Genomic DNA, 20,702 nt, shown 5'->3' with positions numbered 1-20,702 from the left:
AGGGTGTAAAGGGAAAAATGTCAGTTCATAGCATATGCTGTAAGGCTGTAGGAGCAAGCTTATTTTGTATTTCATGTATTAACGGCCTGTGCCAATTCATGGTTCAACTCAGGGTAAATGGCTAGTAATAGTCTGCATATATGTTCATTTAACGTATGTGGATTGAACAATGTTCTTAAGCATAGGCGTGTGATGCAGGAAGTTCGGCTAATTAATCCTGACATTATATGTCTTCAGGAAACCCACGTGCCATGGGGTAATAGGAAGATATTGAATGAACTGGGCTATACACTATTCGTAGAATCAAGGCAGGCTACTATGAATCGTGGGGTTGCAATTTTGGGTCGCCAAATGATAGCTACCACGGGTAAAACCAAAGCAGATATTTTAGACACTGGGCAATTGCTGAGTGCATTGTTGGGGGGGTCACGACCACAGTATGTACTGTATATGGCTCGAATTTGGACGATACCGAGATCCTTGAATTTTTGAATGTCGAGCTTGCATTGTGGGGTACACCCCTATTATTGTTAGGGGATTTTAATATACATGGTGAGTTTTCTACTTGGGATCCTCAATTCACTAGATATATTGGCCGTAAGCCACATGTTTTTAGAGCATTGCGGCAAATATTGCTCCAGCACGGCCTAGTTGACGGGTGGCCATTGGTTAAACCGGGTGATCCCGGGTATACTTTTTTTTCTTCCCCCCATAAAAAGTTTGTCTGGTTAGATTATATTTTTTTGCCTAGATTATTTATTAGTGGTGCCCGTATGCAGGTAATGCCACGGATCACATCGGATCATGGCCCTGTTATGGATTTGCCTCCTTTTAATATTCAGCGGGCACAGCGGTCATTTTCATTTAATAAGAAATTAATATCTGATGAAGAAATATGTATGTCATATTCAAGTATGGCCTCAGCAGTTCCTAGATCATAACAGAGGCATAGCTTCTCAGGCGATGGTATGGGATTGCTTTAAGGCAGGGCTGCGGGGTGAAACTTGTAGCTATGGGTGGTCCCAACAGAGGAAAAAAAAGCTTATATGGACAAATTGCCGGTAGATCTAAAAAATGCAGAGCATGAATTTATCTTGGCTATTAGAGCACACCGCGATAGTGAATCGGCACAGACTAAGGTTGCATGTTTTAAGGCAAAGATCAATGGTGTCTAGAGTCGTGATATTGCAACTCAGTATAAAGTCCACCGAGCTGAGAGATATGAGTATGGTGAATCGGTCGGTAGAGGCCTAGCTCAAAGACTTCGCGGGCGGCAGACACCACAGCGTATAACGACCTTAGAGAACAATCAGGGCTGTTTGGTTGAGACGATGGATGGTATATTGCTGGTTTTTCAACATTATTATACTGAATTGTATACCCAAGAATATCTATCTCAAGATCAGATTGACCAGTTTGTGTCTAGATTTGATTTATCTGTGGTTGAGCCCACTGTTAGAGAAGAGCTAGAAGCCCCCATAACTATGCTAGAACTTGAGACAGCACTTAAGGACCTTGCGCTTGGGAAAGCTGCCGGTCCGGATAAACTGCCTTTAGAGGTATATCATTTGTTATTTTCTATTATTAAAGATGATATGCTGGCCACTTTTATCTCTGTTCAAGCTGGCACCCCTCCTCCTTCATGGGACGACACAAGCATAGTGGTATTTAAAAAGAAAGATAAACCCCACATCTTCCGGGGTCATATAGACCCATCTCATTAATTAATGTAGATGCCAAGATATATTCTAAAATCCTCGCTAGCCGTTTAATTCAAGTTGTACCATCATTGGTGTCTTATCATCAGCATGGTTTTCTTCCAGGTAGAAGCACTGTCAATCATTTGCATCGTGTGATTGCTCTCTTGGATTATGCATCAGCATTTCATAAAAATGTCGGCTTGGTGTTTTTAGATGCTGAAAAAGCATTTGATCGTGTGGCGTGGGCATTCCTATGGGGTATAATGGGTAAAATGGGGTTTGGACCCCAATTTTTGCTTGCCGTACAAATTATGTATAAACGACCAAGGACCAAGATCTGTGTGATGGGGCAGGAGTCATCATTTGTTTATAATACTCGAGGCACACGGCAGGGATGCTCATGCTCGCCGCTATTATTTGCTATTTACATCGAGCCATTGCTGCAATTGCTAGACACCTCCCAGCGTATGTGGGTTATAATTATGTACGTGTCTTAGCTTACGCTGATGACATTGCGGTTGTTACATCTGATCCGGAACAAGCACAATGCGAAATTGAAAATATAACACAAGAATTTGGTAAAGTTTCTGGGTATAAATTGAATATCACTAAAACCCAGGTAGTGTGTACTGCCGGGCTATGCTCCAACGATTTACTCGTTACCCATGAGGCTAAGTACCTTGGAATTAAAATTAGGATGTCGCTCCAAGAGTTAGTAACTGTGAATTGGACTGATATATTACAATCAGTTAAGCGACAGTTGGAAAAGTCGGAATGTCTTCACTTAACGTTGGTGGGCGGACGAAATGTTTTAAAGATGTGTATTTTACCTAGGGTACTCTATTATTTCTGGACTGTACCGCTGGAGCTGTCCCAAGTACAATTAATGAAGCTGCAATCTATTACAGATAGGTTTTTATGGGGCTGGAAATCTCCTCGTCGGGCGTCTAAATTTATGACACTGCCGCTCTCAAGAGGTGGATGGGGATTTCCGAATTTTGTTTTTTATAATTTAGCCTGCCTCCCTCAGAATATGAAAATCTTGGTGATTGGGGGCGATTCACCGGTATTTGAAAGCCCTAATATTTATCTAATACTATTAGGATGTCAATCTCGACAAGTGCTGCAACGCTTTCTCAAACCAAGCTATTATAAAAGAACAAGATTTAAGACTGTATTAGCAGCATTTAAAGGGTGGAGCTGGGTACGTAAAATCATTTCTCTTATCCGAATTAATTTTTATACCCCTTGTGGTTCAATAGAATTACTCCCTTCTATATTTTGGGATAGTAAGATGCGGACTTGGGCGGATAAAGGCATTGTTTGCTTAGGCAGTATGTTTCATGCTGGCATTATGGTTACATTTGATGATTTGAAGGAAAAATATGCGATTCCTCAGAATGATTTTTTTAAATATTTACAGTTACGGGATTTTATTTTTAAGCATCGAAGTATTCTACCTACCGGCACTAATGTTTTTCTTGAAGTCTTGAACAAACCGGCCATGATTGGGATTTTATATGATAGTTTGTTGAGTACGCAGCGCGATGATATTGATATACAAGAGGTGAAATGGAGTATTAGACTTGGAATTCCTGACCAGTTTGTTCAAGCATCAATCAATATGGCTGCAAAAATTACTTTGACGGCCAACCTACGTTCTCAACATTATAAAACTTTATTTAATTTATATCATACACCGGCTAAGATGATGAAGTGGGGCAATATGCATAATGGGAAATGTTATAGGTGTCAAGCCCATATGGCGGACATTGTGCATATATTTTTTGATTGTAGAGTCTTGAAACCATTTTTTGTATCTATTGCACAATTTCTGTCAAAAATTTTATAATGTATTGAATCTAGAATTTAATCTGTACCGCATCAAATCGTTGAAAAAAAAACCAACTGGGGATTCAAATTTGGTAGCCTATGATTGATCACCTAGAAAATGAATGCCCAGATTAGCTGGTAGTACTCATTGCTGAGTTGTTAATGGAATCATTGTTCAATCATTTTTGTCTTTTCTTCTTTTTTTTTGGTTTGTTTATGCTATGATAGCTTGCTTTTTCTGGTGTTCTATTGCACTTGCAGCACTTTATTTAATGGATTGATGTCTATATGTTTTGTATTTGCTTTGATTATGCTATGAACTGAATGATAATAAAAATTTTAAAAAAAGAAGCAGTGAGAAGGGCGAGTGAATGAGAGGGAGGGAGAGAGAGAGAGAAAGAGAGAGAGAAGGCAAGGTGGAGCGAGAGCATAAGAGATTGTGCATATATTTTTTGATTGTAGAGTCTTGAATCCATTTTTTGTATCTATTGCACAATTTCTGTCAAAAAATTTAAATTTCGATGTGCTGATATCTAGAGAGATGATGATGTTTCGATTATGTAAAGATATGGATATTCTGCCATTGTACTATCAAAATCAGTATTTTTTTATGGCTATGTCAGTCGCCCGATTATGCATTGCCTCTATGTGGTTGAAGCCTGATGCGCCTTCATATGAGATGTGGCGGGCAATATTTTATAATGTATTGAATCTAGAATTTAATCTGTACCGCATCAAATCGTTGAAAAAAAACAACAACTGGGGATTCAAATTTGGTAGCCTATGATTGATCACCTAGAAAATGAATGCCCAGATTAGCTGGTAGTACTCATTGCTGATTTGTTAATGGAATCATTGTTCAATCATTTTTGTCTTTTCTTCTTTTTTTTTGGTTTGTTTATGCTCTGATAGCTTGCTTTTTCTGGTGTTCTATTGCACTTGCAGCACTTTATTTAATGGATTGATGTCTATATGTTTTGTATTTGCTTTGATTATGCTATGAACTGAACGATAATAAAAAATTTAAAAAAAGTAGCAGTGAGAAGGGCGAGTGAATGAGAGGGAGGGAGAGAGAGAGAGAAAGAGAGAGAGAAGGCAAGGTGGAGCGAGAACATAAGAGATGGGAGGAGAATGAAAGAAAAAAGGCCAAGAGAAACAAAAAGAAGAGAATGACAAAAAAGCACAAGAGAAGGTAAAATATCAAAGAGAAAGAACAAGAAGAAAAAAGAAAATGAAAAGAAAAAAGAAACAGAAGCCTAACAAAGAATAAGATATAAAGAAAAACGTAAAAATAAGTGAAATAAAGAAACAGGAAGAGGTAAAATGAGAGGAAAAATTAAAGAAAAGAAAGGTAAAAAAGATAAGACTGAAATAAGGAAAGAGCAAGTTATACAGAAAAATACAAGAGAAGGATACGTGTCAAAAAGGAAAGAGAGGTAGAAACTAGAGCAAGACAGAAACAAAGAAAAACAGGAAAGGAAAATAAGAGAAAGAGGGAGGAATGAAAGAGGGGAGGAAAAATGAAAGTAATAAATCAGAGGAAAGGGACAGGTAGAAGAAAGAAAAGGAAAAAGAGAGAAATAAAGAACAAGAGATTGAAAAAGAAATATAGGAAGAAACAAGACTAAGAGAAGTTGAAAAAGAAGATGAGTGAAACAAAAAAGACAGGAGAAAAGACAAAAAGTGAAGAAACAACAACATAACAATTAAGAACGAGTTGAAGGAGGCAGAAGAGAAAACAAGGAGCTAACAAAATATGGAAAGATGACAGAAGAAAAGTAGAATAAGAAACAGCAGCGAAAAAAGGAAACAGAGATGTGGAAAAACAAAATAAATGAAAGTGAAAAGAAAGAATAGAAACAACGATTTTTTCTTAAGTGTGGGCTATATGAACCTGCATTTTCAGTTTCCCATGCCTCACAGAATGCGTTGGACTGTATCTTAAAGTGCTGCCATGGCATTTGGGCAGCTGCCTATTTTGTCAAGCCACCTGACAGGTAATTATCATGTGTGAGCTACTCAGAAGTGACCGGACAGCTACTGGTAGCTTGTGCTCGGCCTGTTGGAGGCCCCTGAACTGCATTAGGCAAGGGAGGAAGAGAGGGGAGATCCTTATTAAATTGAGAAGGAAGTGAGGGGTGATGAGGGGAGAGAGTATGAGCCCAGTGAGTGATGTTGAAGAATGAACAATTAGAGAGAGAGGGCGGGAGGGAGGATGAGGGAATGAGAGGCAGGGTGGGAAGGGAGGGAAGGAGAGGCCTGGAGGGATCTGAAAACAGTAGATGTGACATGAGAGGAAGGAGGTTAGTAGTGAGTGTGAAAAAAATTCAAGAGAACAAACATTAGAAAGGGGAGAGTAATTGTTTAAAGAGAAAAGGATCCTAGCATTTTGGACTGAACAAAGGTATTGACCTAAAGATTAAACATGGCAAAGATGTCATCAGTAGCATGAATATAATAAAGCCGCTGTTGAAGATGGAATCTGATAGATTTATTTTACTGGGGAATTAGACCGAGGCAGTTAAGTTGCACCCAAAAGAAAATCTATGTCTGAGGAGGCATAGAGATCCTTCAAGAAGGCTGCAATCCAGAAGGTGGTGACAAGAGAGAGGAAAAGAAAAGATTGGCTTGAAGGTTACCCTTCTGACCACAACGATACTGATCTACAATCAGTGTTTCAGACATTTCTCAAGATTCTATGTTTGAATCTTTTGATGCATATTTTGAGACGTTAGGAAGGTATACAATTTTTAAAGAGGTAAGGCCAAAGGTCAATAGGGGACTGTGAAGGGAGTTTGGGTCAGTGGATGCCATGAAGAGACAAAGGCTGTGGGAATAATGGAGGAAGGGAGAGAGAATGTACAACTAATGCAGTGACAGTGAAAGAAAAGAATCCGGAGAAGGCAATTCTCTGGTATAAGGCGAGAGTTGAACATGGTCTTGGAAAAAAGATTTCATGAAATACGACAGACACAGGGGACCATCAATTAGAAATGATTAAACTCTGGCTCAATAAAAAGTGAGGCACTTATGAATTTAGCTGGATCTAATGAAACTCTGAAGTTAAAGAATAATAGCAGAGACAGCAAACCTCGCAATACTCAGATTCACAAACTATGTAAAGAACAAAACCCAACAGAGGTTAGAGTTATAAAGAAGAGTGTATGGAAAGGAGAACAATTGGATATAGCTTTAAAGCTATGTTACGCAGTTTTTGTGTTTGAAAGAGTCAGCTGTGTCTAGGTGATACTCATTGCAAAATTTCTGAACTAATGGACTGAGATATGGAAATAGATCCATAATGTATTTAAAAGATCAGCAATGACTGGGTAGTACTCCTACTTTTGATAGTGATTAAAGGGTTGAGCGCTGTAGCTGAAAATAGTTTTATTGCTAAAGATAATTTTCACTACGCCATTCCAATAATACCACACAATGGTAACACAAAATATCAATGTCCATGTCTGGGTGGTCACAGTTAACCCCACCGTGACCTGTCCTTTGGGTTGAGGGCATAGTTACTGTTTCCGTCCATGGATTACAGGGTGGGACTGTCGTGGCTGTGTTTCACGGCTTTCGGTGTTGCCTGGCTCTGTGGATTGACGCCTGCCGCTCCTGCGTATTTCCGGAACAGGAGTGCTTGCGCCACTCCTGCTGGTGGATTCTTCACTTTCAACCACACATGTGTCGCCTCTAGTGGCTGTCTGTTGCGTAAGCATCAGCTCCATGGCAGAGGTCACTCTGCCCATCCCCATAGCTAAATCGGTGCAGCAGTGCACAATTGCATCCTGCATCGTTACTGACCGTCTGCACAGCAGGGAGGTTGCAGTTGCAAAGCGGTTTAATGCTTTGGTCTGCTGGCGCTAACCCACACGAGCCTTGCGCCTCTCCAAGTGGTCCCTGTCCAATTTGTCGCACCGGACTGTTATGCACTGGGTCATGTCTGTCATGCCATTTGCCAGCGACTGCATGCTGTCCGAAATGTTCCCTAATGCCCTTGTCGATGTTATCCAGCTTGTTGTTAATAGTGCGCACCTGCCTCTGAACACCCATCATTGCCTTTGCCTGTAGGCGCTGGACCTTCACCATGGTGGCCTCCAGACCGCAGAAGACCCCCTCAAAGTCCTGCTCTTCAGCTCTCTCCCGTGCCCTTCGGACTCGAACACTGGCCCGCACAGCTCTTGGAGTGGGCTGTTGCTCAGCGTTGGCTGACTCTGGTGGATTGCTTGCCATGTCACCCTCCTCCTCTTCCTCCTCAGATGTTTCTAGAATGCGGAGCGGGGGCACATCAAGCCGCCTTGCCCTTTCCTGCACAGATGACGGTGTAGTTTGTGTGGGGGACTGTGCTGCTGCTACTGACTCCTGAGTCCCAAACAAAAGAGGTGACTGAGGCTGTGGTGTGGTTGTTTGCTCAGGTGTCTTGGCTGCCTGCTCTGTGTTCTTCCCTCGTTGAACTGTGCTGGGACCAGCTTCTTCTCTCCTCTTCTCACTATCCATTGCTGTGCTGCGCGATGACTCTCCTGTGGACAGACATGGACATTGTGTCAGTGGAGTAGTTCACCTGTGTGTCTTGATTAAATCACACTACTATCACACATTTGCCTGCTCCTCATTTGCTTCTGCTAGTAGTGTGTTGCATCCCTTGCTGTATGGTATGCTGACTGCATTGCTTTATCTACCGATGACTACGTCTCCCATGAAGCATTGCTGGACATTGGTAAAACCTGTACTGGAGTGTGATGTAGGCACACAGAGTGGGGAAGGGGAACAAGGAAATGGGTTAATGATAATGTCCATGCTTCTTACCTTGTTTCTTTGCAGCTCTGGCGGTGCTGTCAGCGTCCCCAATGCCATGGATACTTTCCGGCTCTAGGGTGGATTCCACAAGCTCCTCAATGGCAGTGAGTCGTGGTACTCGGTTTCTGCCTCCCCCTGTTGCTGCAGCTTCTTTTCTGTGGGCAGCTAGTTTCTTTTTAGTGATAATACGAAGGTCATACCACCTTTTTTTTAAAATCATCAATTTCCCGGTGGGTGACCCCGATGGCATTTACCTTTGCTTGGATATCAATCCAGGTGGTGCGCTTGACAGACTCTGCAACATGCAGAGACTGTTTGCCAAAGATTTTACAGTAGTGTTTCACCACCTCTACTACCAGCACTTGCAGTTCTTCAGGGCTGAATTTCAGTTTCCTCCTGCGCTCTGCTGCATCCCTCTGGCCATCCTGGGTCTCCATTGTGCTGTTCAGGTAAGCTCAGGGAAGCCTGCTCCTCTGTCTGTCCTCCTGCTCTCCTGACTGTTCAGTTTCTGCACCCACATGGGTGTGGCCACTCCCAGGTACTGGGGAGGGGTGCTTGTTTCTGATTGGTTGATTCCACTGTACCTTTCTTTTTGGGTGTGGTTGGTGTTTCTGATTGGTTCACAGGCTCACATGTTAGTCAGTTTCAAATTTCCGAATCGGTATTTACCGAATCGGTAGTTTCCGAATCGGTAAATTCCGATTCGGTAAAACCCATTCATTCCTAGGGGCCTCCTGGCCCATAGGAATGAATGGGTTTTACCGAATCGGAATTTACCGATTCGGAAATTACCGATTTGGTAAATACTGATTTCAGATTCCGAGTCATTCCGAATCGGTAAATGTTACCGATTTTGTACCTACATACCAATTTCCGATTCTGAAATACCGATTCGGTATGAGTCGGTATTTAAGAATCTGAAATATCAAATGACCTACATCTGGCCCTCAGTCTGATTGGAGGGTGTGTCCCAACAAAGCTGATTTCCTTCGGTTGTCTCCTAATGTACTCCTCTTGCAGATCCTGACACTTCGTTCCAGAAGAAATCCATTGGCAGGTTCCTGATTCCTCGTTTTATCCAGCCCTTTGAAGACTTCATCCAGCAAGGAGATTTTTTATGACTTTGGCTTTTTACTCCTGATAAAGTGGCAGTCTTTTGAAGACACCTGACTACCACATATGTTAGTGTGGGATGACATCCTAGCTTCATGAAACATTCACTCTTACCTTCAGCAGCGGAAGACCCGGACCTGGACTGCAGGCAAGAGTCCTGACCAGAAGTAGTTGCAATGCCTCTATTTCTAGCATGGATCCTGGTTTTGACCTGGTAACTGTTCTTCAGCATCAAACACTGAAACTGGACCAGTAAAGGATCAAGAATAGAGCATTTCATCAAGCAGTCCACTTCCAGTATTGCTACCTTACTGCCACCAGTTCCTCAACTCCTAAATAATCCTGACATCCTTTACGGTTGAAGGAGTTTTTGGATGGCTTTGTTTATATTTTGCCTTTCAACAAGGCCAGTTTTCCTCTAATAGATCCAAAGTGAGGTATCTGATTGGTTCCCTAATCAGTGCAGCTCCCGCCTGGCCTACTTTTCTACTTGTTGCTGAAGACACCTGCTTGAACAATTATGCCATTTTTTGGGGGAAACTTCAAGGTTTTGTGAGAGCAGATTGTGAAGCTTCTTCCAAGGACGTCTAGTGTCAAATATCTCAGAGAAACTCTGATGTACTATCCTATTGTACTCAGTTTTGAGAGCTTCGTGCTGATATCATCTAGGTGAAACACACTCATATGACGTTATTCTGAAAAGGTTTCAAGGAGGAGTTCCAGGATGAGCTGGCAAGAGTTTCCTGAGTCTCTTCATTTGCTTAACTCCTGGATCAAGTTCTCGTGATCGAACACAGACTTAAGAAGAAGAGAATGGAAAAGCAGAACATTCAGAGGCTCTCCTCAACTCCTTCTCCCTGAGTCTTATGATGGGTTGAGTGTACTATTGAGTCTCCCGAGCCCTTCACTAAAGAACCAATGTTGGTTGGAGCTGCTAAAGGCCCACTATCTCACACTAAACAGGATCAAAGACATAAGGGAGTCCTCTCTCTGTCTCTATTGTTCAAGCCCAAGTCCTGTGCTGTGACACTAATCGGTTTGACATTACAGACTTTAGGGAAACACCAGATCCTGTCCTTTACGAGGGAGTAAGGATGGAAGATTCAATTTTCCCTAAAGTTGTCAGTTCCACCGATGGAGTTTTTTCGCCCTTGCTTATGTTGAATTTAATTCTTCAAATCCATCCTGGTCAGCCCATCTGTTAGATTAAGGTGCTTGCGGAATGAATATGGAATTGAACTGTGTGCAGAGACTCCAAATATCCGATCAGGAAGAACTCTTCTCTTGATCATGTATAAACTATTGATAGTTCTCCAGTGACATATGGTTTTATGATCTACTTCGCTGTTCCTGTCCCAATTTCCTTAATTAATCATAAGTATATAGTTACTTTGTTATGATCATGTCTAATAATGCCGATGTGCTTGGGGTACCTTTGCTAGAATGACACAATCCATACATAAATTGGGAAAACGGGGTGGTGTTGCTTTTCTCCCAGTTCTTTAAAGACACTTGTTATTCTGACAGGAGCCAGTAGCCTTCAGTTGTACAAGAACTTTCCGAAGACCAGTGTCATTCTAATATTGCTCATACTTTGTCTATCTCTGTGACTTATCAAGAATTTTTTGAAGTTTTTCAAAAGCATACCTCTGTGTCACTCCCTCCTCACAGAAGTTTGTACTATACCATCCCAACCACACCTGGTGCCATAATTCCTTATGGAAGGATATATCATCTTTCTCTGCACAAGAAGCAGGCTCTGATGGAATATTTGGATGAAAATCTTTGAAATCGCCTCATTACCCGGTCTACTTGCTGGAGCACCAATCTTCTTTGTCTCCAAAAAGTACAAGGATCTAAAACAATGTATTAACGATCATGGAATGATTAAGGTCACCATGAAGGACTGCTGCCACCTTTTACTCTTTAGATGGCCTTCTGGACATTATGAGTACTGAGTCATGCCCTTTGGCCTAACCAATGCTCCAGGGATCTTTCAGAGATGCATCAACAGGATATTCTGTAATGTCCTGAACCAGTTTCTTGAGGTGTACCTTGATACTCGGATCTTCTCTACTTCTGAGCATTAAATCCATGTTCACTCTATTTTTCAGGGAAGGCCATCTCTCCTGTAAAGTAGAGAAATGTATGTGTGAGAGAATACAAGTTGAATATTTGCTATATCGTCTCTATGAGAGTGGATGATCAAGGGACCCTCATAAGGTCTGCCATCTTGGACTGACCAGCCCCTAAACTTTTCATTGGACTGGCAAATTTGTATAGACAGTTCATTAAGAACTTTTCCAAAAACCCATATATTTGCCACTTTAAAAAAGGAAGTGTTAAATTTTTTTTATGGCTTATAAAGCCCAGGAGGCTTTTGTCAATCTCAAGAAGCCATTCACCCAAGCTCCTATTCTCCGGCACCCAGATCCGTTCAGAAAATTCACTGTTGTTACTGACACTTCCAATTTTGCTGTAGGAGTGGTTCTACTTCAGTTTCAGGAGGAAGACAATTTGGAGCATCCCATTTTTTATCTCACCCTTGTCCTGAACTCATGTGAGGAAAAGTATTCAGTTCTTGAATGTGAGCTCTTGGCCCTCAAGTATTTAGTCCTGAGGAGGACTGTGTCATTGTGCGTTCTTTTATTAATGGAGGCAGTTCTAGAACAAGTGTTTTTGTGCTAAACAGGCGTTGGCACCTGACAGGATCAGTTTGTTAGTCTGGCATAGAGAAGTGGATATGTGGATAACATAGTGCCTGATACATGCTGCCTTAAATAGGGGTCTAGCTTTGATGGTGAGCAGTTGAAGCATATGTAGGATCGGTGTTGTGGTCAAATTTGCTGCTTCCACTGACAAAACAAACCGCATGCAGTACTGCTTTGAGAGGTGCAAGATAAGCTATGGGAGGGTCAGCCAAGAGAGGGTTACCATAATCAACTATGGCCAACACTAGGGTTTCAATTAAGGTCTTTAGGCTTTGACTGGGATGACTGATACATCCGCTGCAATTAGAGCTGTGCATTCTTGGACATGGAGTTGATTTGAGATTTAAGATTGAGATCTTTATCCAGAATGGCACTAGCGATTTTGCAATGCCCATGATAATAGGTTAGCGGCTCAGAACATTACAGGAGTCAATTCAGGATTGTACCAGTGTATTGCAATGAGATGGTGAAATGAGGAGGAACTCAGACTTAGGATTTCGTTTGCAGATGTTGGAACAGTCATCCAATCTTGCACTGTCTTCAGTGTAAGAGCGAAGAAATGTACATCATTAAGCAAAGATATTGAGGTAATGCTGTGTGTCATCAGTATAATGGTGGTAGAAGATTCCAGAGTGCTTGAGTAGGACTCCATCTAAATACATGCCGAATAGCATTGGTGCCCATACATTCTTTGAAAATGCTCATACAAATAACATGGTTAACAATATCGAATGCAGCAGTTAATTGGGAAGAACAAGAAAGGAGGTTTCAGCCTTAAGGTTGCGAAAAGAAAGCCCAATGGAGTGGCAGCATGTTTTAATGGGAGCAGAAAAACCTTTTGAAGTTCGGGTGCACCAGTGAAACCTCCAATGTTTGCAGTACATGCAATGTAGAAACAGCAGACAAGCTCGCTAGGCCTACTTCTTTTCACAGAATGATTTTTATATTATTCACATTCCAGGCATACAGAATATTCTTGTCAATGCCTTGTCTAGACAAAACATTGTGGTTGAGGATTCCGTGACACCCACCCTTTTACTCCCTGACAAAGTTGTCTGTCTAGTAAGATCCTTTTTGCAGCACGTGATATAAGCTCACACTGGGATCTCTCGGAAAGAAGTGGGTGTTTGGCAGAGTCAAGTATCAATGAAGCCAGACCATGTATTGCTTTCAGCAGGCCCTGTTGATCCCTACTAAGAATCTTCAAACCTAGGTTCTGGGAATGTGTCATTACACTGCAGTGGCAGGCCATCACAGATTTAAATCAACTTTAGATTTTGTCTTACATTCTTTTTGAAGGCCTACAGTTGACCAGGGTGTACAATTATATGTAAAATCCTATCCTGTCTGTGCACAGTCCAAGGCAGTCCACAAAAGCCCTTTTGAGTTTCTTCAGCCTTTGTCTGTTCCTCCTCATCCACGAACAACAAAACAACTCTTGAAAGAATTGTTTAAAAATCTTTTCAATATACACAGATGATTGGTCACAAAGATCCAATCAAGGAAATCATTTGAAATCTGAAAATGTATTGAACGGTGCACTCAGTGCTAGATTAATAATATAAATGATTTTTATACTGAAGTAAGAATATCGTTTTTTTTAGTATTAATGACATATATTTTAAAAATATTAACATACATAATGTTTCCCTTTTGTTTCTTCAATAGTGTTTTTTTCAATACAAAAAAAAAATCACAAATGTCAAACAGATTAATACAATGTTCATACAGGATAACATGTTTTTGTGAAGCAACAATATCGCAAAGTATTTTCAAAAGAGCTCTGAAAATGGAACTTGCATTATTGAAAATCAACCAATTAAGTCTAGTGTACATGTGTGATTTTGATCTCAAATGTAAAGGTTGATTTAGGGAAACAGATCAACATTTCGGACTCCTAGTAGATTAAAACTGTTAGACCATCTTCAGGACAGAGGAATTTGAATAGGACCCTAAAACGTAAAACAAAATTAGAACGATTAATGTACAAAACAGGAAAAATTGACAACAATTAAAAAAATACGTAACATGCATTGGGGTACGCCAAATCACAACCTGTGGAGAACCACAAAAAGTATTTATCTGGCAATGCACATGCAAAGTACTGTCCCTGAAAAGGGTGTGGTAGATTTGTAGTGTTGTATTTTTGCAGTACTTGAAGGGGGTAAGTTTATGTAGCTACCTTGTGGTATATGTGAGAACAAAACATGAAAGGCAGCAATATAAAAAAATATATGTGGCTCACAAAAAGTGTGGCTCACTGGTTAGAGCAGGCAGACCCTGAAGCAGAGGTCAGACCCGGGACCAGGGTTCAATTCCCGACGCGGCAGGGTCTTGAGCTCAAATGTCCATGGACTCGATAATTCTCGCTTCGGTGCCTGACCTAATCATGGGTTCACACTCTGCAACTCTGGGCATTAAGCTTGCTTAATCTCCACAACGGCCCCCCTGCGGCGGGATGCCTGGCTTTCACCTTGGGGATGCCCTGTAGGGGCTATCTCACAGGGAAAAGCCAAGACGGGTTCCCAAGGCAAGCGTGGAGATACCCCTTCGGGGGTCGATTCAGGCGCTATATAAGAAACATCATAATAATAATATAAATATACATATATCTTGAATCTGCACAAGACCAAAAGATTCTAAGTCATAAATTGTGGGCACAGAATAAAGTATTAGTCAGGTAGGCTAAATGTTACTCTAAACCTTTAAGAATGAAAAGACCTAAGGAGGACTGTAAAGTGTAAAACAAAGTTAACCTGTAAACGTTTGTTAGCAGAAAAAGCTTACCAACTGCAAATTGTTTGAGTAGTGAATAGACAGTTGTATTGAATTTGGCTACAGAAAAAAAATGGGAATGTGTTGGTAAAAGTATTAATCTTGAAGAATCTCATCTAATAAGCAAAAGAAAACAAACAAACAAAAAAGGTGCTGACAAACAGCATCTCACCGTGTTAAAAACAGTAGCAGACAAATCAGCTAACTGCAAGGTGCCAGAGTGCGCAGTTGCTTGCAGTTAGGTATTGCATGCAAAAGCCGCATCAGGACATAACGCGGAGGTGGAAAACAAACGATTGCAAGCACCATTTTGCATTGAATGTGTGTTTATTCACCAATTCAAAACTTAAAAAGGTACATCAGTGAATGTGCCAGTTGTATTAATGCACTGAATAAAATGCTTATGTAGCCAAAAAATGAGAACTTTTGAAAAATAAAAATTACTAAGGTGATGATTAAAACCTCATTTGTTACTGAGCACCATAATGAAGAGGTGAAAAAATAGGGGAAGATGTAATGATGACTGCTATCTTGAAGTAGCAAAATACTATAAAAGATAAAAATACATAAAATACTTAAGGTAACATTAAATGTTTAACTCTTTGGGGTAAATAAAATGGAAAGCTAATGTTATATATGAAAGCTACTAAAAAAGATAGTAGGTTGTCTTGCCTATATAGTGGATCCAAAAGAAAGGGCATTCAATGCAATAAAAACATTATTGGTAGCACGGTTAGACAGATGACTTAATTCTCATTTTCATTCATTGATTATACAGAATTTTATGTTCATAATATATTTACATGGCAGGCAATCACCACATTTGAAGTGTCATGTCACCGATTACAGGCCCCCACATGCTGGTGATGGTGAATTGGGGGAGGGGGGGTGCTTATAGGTCCTAACTAACCAGTCTCCAATATTTTGTCCCCTATCGAATGAAAACAAGGGTTTATTAAGTTAGAAGGTCTCAGATTGCAGTAGATGCTACATCTTTAGGATTATCTTTTTAATTTTGGGGGCGTTCAGTCCCAAAAGTTGTGAGATACACCAGGTCAAGATTTTGCATTTTTCAATGCTTTCAATGAATTAAACTTTCCTTAAGTGTGTTCTGATCACGAAGAGGCAACTGCATGCATCAAACATAAAAATAAATCATGGCAAGTTGGGGTTCTGGAAAAGAAATCCTAAAATGTGTCTCTTAAATATGACCACTTGGTGCTGGTGATATTATGTTCCTGACTCAGGGATTGATTATGAGTGGTACAAGTTGGATGCTGTAATTACCGCCCCTGAAATAAACGGACACCTATGTGTTGGAGGCATAATGACACATGCCGGTAAAAAGAATGCCATTTGCATTTATTAATATAAGACTGGTCGATAAATAAAAACAATATGGAAATGTAGTCGCGTGAAAGTGTTTTTATTTACAAAGAAGGCCTGCGAGCAATTTGCTGCATTGCCTTCCCAAAGCAAAAAGATTACATTTTAAAAACAGGACTGCGGAGGGGCTACAACACTGGTTACACTGTGTCCAGGCAAGGTCGAGGTTGGCCTGTAGTAACCATTTGACCATTAAATTATGACTCTAAGGCAGTGACCAACATTCCTCGCCATATAAGGTTCACTGGAGAGCTTTACAGACCTTGTGCTGTAACTGTTCTCCCGGCCACTATGTTGTGTTTACATGTCATTGCACGAGCATATTCTCGTGCAATTCGAATGTGTAATTGTTCCCTAGTTACCAGGGTATTCTAGATTGTAAGAACAGCAGTCCAGGGAGCCGGTGGGGCAGGGGAGGTGTTGTGCTGTTTCTTCCGTTACCTTGCTATTTCCAGCATTAAACAATTTAACAAAAAATTATTGGTTCGTCATTACTCAACAATTTGGCGATGATGACTTCCGTCCTGGAGCACCAAGACCCTACGCGTGTGAGAGTTCAGCATTTCAACATTTAAAGGACATTTGAAGGTTCTTTTTATTGTGTTGTTATTTTTTTGTGGAAAGAGTGGATTCTAATGCTGTTTTAGAATTTCTGGATGAAGTTTTTCTCAATTAAGGCATTTCCAAGCTTATAATTAGTGACAATGGTGTGCAGTTTGTTTCCAGTAAAGCACAGGATTATTTTACTAAAGTTGGTATTAGACACAAAACTACTTTTCTCTATAATCCCAATGGAAATGGCATGATAGAACATTTCAATAGAGATCAAAAATACTGTTCAATTATCCATGAAAAACAATGAGAATTGGGAAATTCATGTTGTGAGAGCTGTATGGGCTTACAGGACTTCAGTACACAATGCTTTGGGAGGTGCACAGACATAATATCGACTCCAAAATATCGTTTGGACAGAATATCGAGTTTTAAATATCGTTTGGACAAAATATCGACAGGACAGAATATCGACAGTCAAAATATCGTTTTTAAGGTAAGTGAAGTAATATTGACTGTAAATAATATAGAAAGTGAAAATATCCAAGTATATAATCTAGATAGTAAAAAATATCGTTTTTTAAATAATATTTAATTATTTATAGTGTTTTTATGTTATAATATGTGTGAAAAGTGTCATTTTATGTTATAATAATTTTTAATTAATGATTTTTTTGTAATTATTGTGTAATTTTATTCTGTAGCGGGTTGTGGGTTTATAGGGGAATAGGGTGGGAAGTAATTTAATTATAATTAATTAAATATGTAAATTTATTAATTGGTAGTAATAATTAATTAATTGGTAATTAAATAATATTTGTTAATTATTTAAAATTTAATTGGTAATTAATTTAATTTAATTGATTAATTGCTAATTATGTAAATTAAAATAATTTATTTCCTGTAGCGGGTTGTGGGTTTATAGGGGAATAGGGTGGGAAGTAATTTAATTATAATTAATTAAATATGTAAATTTATTAATTGGTAGTAATATTTAATTAATTTGTAATTAAAAAATATTTGTTAATATTTAAAATGTAATTGGTAATTAATTTAATTTAATTGATTAATTGCTAATTATGTTAAATTAAAGGGGTATTTTTAGGGTTCAGGGTCAGTTTTTGGTTTTTGGGTAAAGGGGTATTTTTAGGGTTCAGGGTCAGTTTTTAGTTTTTGGGTAAAGGGGTATTTTTAGGGTTCAGGGTCAGTTTTTAGTTTTTGGGTAAAGGGGTATTTTTAGGGTTCAGGGTCAGTTTTTAGTTTTTGGGTAAAGGGGTATTTTTAGGGTTCAGGGTCAGTTTTTAGTTTTTGGGTAAAGGGTATTTTTAGGGTTCAGGGTCAGTTTTTAGTTTTTGGGTAAAGGGGTATTTTTAGGGTTCAGGGTCAGTTTTTAGTTTTTGGGTAAAGGGGTATTTTTTAGGGTTCAGGGTCAGTTTTTAGTTTTTGGGTTAAGGGGTATTTTTAGGGTTCAGGGTCAGTTTTGGGTTTTTGGGTAAAGGGGTATTTTTAGGGTTCAGGGTCAGTTTTTAGTTTTTGGGTAAAGGGGTATTTTTAGGGTTCAGGGTCAGTTTTGGGGTTTTGGGTAAAGGGTTTTTTTTAGGGTTCAGGGTCAGTTTTGGGGTACAGGGTAAAAATAAAGTAAAATTAAATTTACATTAATTTAATTTAATGAAATTAAATTAAATTATATTAAATTAATTTTAAATAATTTAAATGTTAAAAATTATTATATACTTACCAATACTTACGTTGTAATGGTAGTGCGTTGTAAAAGTTGCGTTGTAACGTCATATATCCACTGTTGCACTCCTTGGAGTGGGAATAGTAATTTTAACCCCTACGCTATCCAACGCTTTCCCTACTGTTGCACCCACTGGAGTGGGAATAGTAATTTTTACTCTATTGTATTTGTACGTTAATAATATTGGCTATTATTTAATTAAATTTTGTTACTATATATATATATTTTAAGAAATATGATTAAAAAAATATTATTTTTTTACTTTCATTAATTATTTAATTATTAAAAGTTATTTTAAGTATTGTTAAGTATATTTTAGTAATTAATTTTTTATATTAATGTAATTAAACATTGTTTTTATTAAAGTCGATATTTTTTACAACGATATTTTTGTAAACGATATTTTTAACTCGATATTTTTGTACTTACCTGTTTGTAGATAGAAACTCGATATTTTGTCTCTCGATATTTTGGCAACGATATTTTTGTTGGTCGATATTCTGTCCCTCGATATTATTTCAGTGATCCGCTTTGGGAGTGTCTCCTTTTGTTGTCATGAGGGGAAGAGAAGCGAGAACTAAAGCCAATCCTGATTGGCTTCTGCATTCCACTGATGAAGAGATATCCATGAGGGATATTAGGAAAATAATTGTTGATACGCATTTAAAATATAAGGAACAATAGGATCTTAGGACAAAATCTAAGGATATAAAAATGGAGGTGGGAATGTTAGTAAAAGTGAGGAATCCTGGCAAAGCTAAGAAGGGTGTGAGTCAGTTTTCAGAACCGTTGTCTGTGGTTGAAGTTTTGCGTAATGCTGTCTTATTGAGTGATGGTAAGGTATGGAATTTAAGAAGGATTGCTGTAATCAATCAAGACTTAGTTCTAGAGGATAATTTATCCAACAAGTTTAATTTGTTTGATGATATTTGTGAAAGCATTGAAAGCAAGAATAGTGATGTGGATGTTATGAATTCTGATGTTTTGACACAAGATATTGAGGGTGTTGTGGAAAATGAAAATGTTATAGTAAGTGGAAATGGAAGTGTTCGCACTGACATTTCAAACTCAAACAATAGAATTCGGAAGAAATTGATTGTGGCAATAATTTGCCTGAGGTGAGTGGTAACAGGTCTCTTGAGGTAGGCAAACGTATAAGGAGCAAACCTTTTTGGCTTTCGGACTATGAGTGTGATCTTGATGGTGTTTAGATTTCATGTTTTAGATTTCTTCATTTTCACTGTATCTATTGTGCTTTATTTTTTTTATTTTATATTTTGTTCGGGGGAAGATGTGTTGTGTTTACATGTCATTGCATGAGCATATTCTCGTGCAATTCCACGTGCACTGGTTCCCTGGCTACTGGGGTATTCTAGATTGCAAGGACAACAGTCCAGGGAGCCTGTGGAGCAGGGAAGGTGGTGTGCTGTTTCTTCCGTTACTTTAGTGTTTCCAGCAATAACCCCTTCGGTGCTCATGACGGCGCGGTTCCGTCATGAGCGCCGGTTGGGCTGTGCTTATGACGGAACCGTTCCGCTCAATAGAACGTTCAGCACAGCGCGAAAATTTGCGCCGCGCTGAAGGTGATAAACAATTTAACTAAAAATTATTGAATCGTCATTACTCAACACACTACCTTTATAAACAAAGGGTTCTCTTATTTTTTAAGGTATTTCATACTCAAGTAACAATAGCTTTCGAAACACAGAAGGATGAAAAAACGTTTTACATTTTTCTTTCCTCCAGAATGATTTATCCAACAAAAATAGAAACTTGCCATGTTCCTTCATGGAGGTGACGATATTCCCCACGACATAGTTGGGGCAATCCACGGTAGCACGAGCTCGCTCGTTCCCAGAGCCTCAACCTGTCGGTTGGTCTGAGAAACCCAAACATTAGTGCGACGTCCTCTCGCCTCACACCTCCTCATGCCTTTCCCGCCAACACATGACGACGAAACGTAGGGCGGGACAATAGTTTGATGGACATCACCTATTGGCTGGTCGCAAGGGCAGACGCAGCGGCCATCTTTGAACGGGGGCATGATACAGGCGAAACGTTGTTCCGGGGGCCTCGCGGTAGCTACTTTGTGAT

At 39.5% G+C, this 20,702-nt stretch overlaps 1 protein-coding gene across 1 annotated transcript; it reads right to left on the bottom strand.

Annotated features, from left to right (window-relative positions):
• Positions 1–6,905: 6,905 nt before the first annotated feature.
• Positions 6,906–8,944, bottom strand: LOC144785001 (uncharacterized). The gene is made up of 2 exons (XM_078664120.1): positions 8,340–8,944; positions 6,906–8,053 (listed from the first exon to the last, which is right to left on the bottom strand). The coding sequence occupies exons 1-2, from the start codon at positions 8,578–8,580 to the stop codon at positions 7,227–7,229; spliced, it is 1,068 nt and encodes a 355-aa protein (XP_078520246.1). The 5' UTR covers positions 8,581–8,944; the 3' UTR covers positions 6,906–7,226.
• Between the last annotated feature and the right edge of the window lie 11,758 nt (positions 8,945–20,702).

This window comes from Lissotriton helveticus, chromosome 10 (genome assembly GCF_964261635.1).
Source record: "Lissotriton helveticus chromosome 10, aLisHel1.1, whole genome shotgun sequence".
Classification (NCBI taxonomy): domain Eukaryota; kingdom Metazoa; phylum Chordata; class Amphibia; order Caudata; family Salamandridae; genus Lissotriton; species Lissotriton helveticus.
This window is presented reverse-complemented; position numbering and strand designations above follow the sequence as displayed.

Coding starts and splice junctions, on each gene's coding strand:
- LOC144785001 (XM_078664120.1), bottom strand. CDS start 8,580: ATGCCATCGGGGTCACCCACCGGGAAATTGATGATTTTAAAAAAAAGG. Junction 8,054..8,339: donor CAGAGCTGCAAAGAAACAAG/GTAAGAAGCATG, acceptor GTCTGTCCACAG/GAGAGTCATCGCGCAGCACA.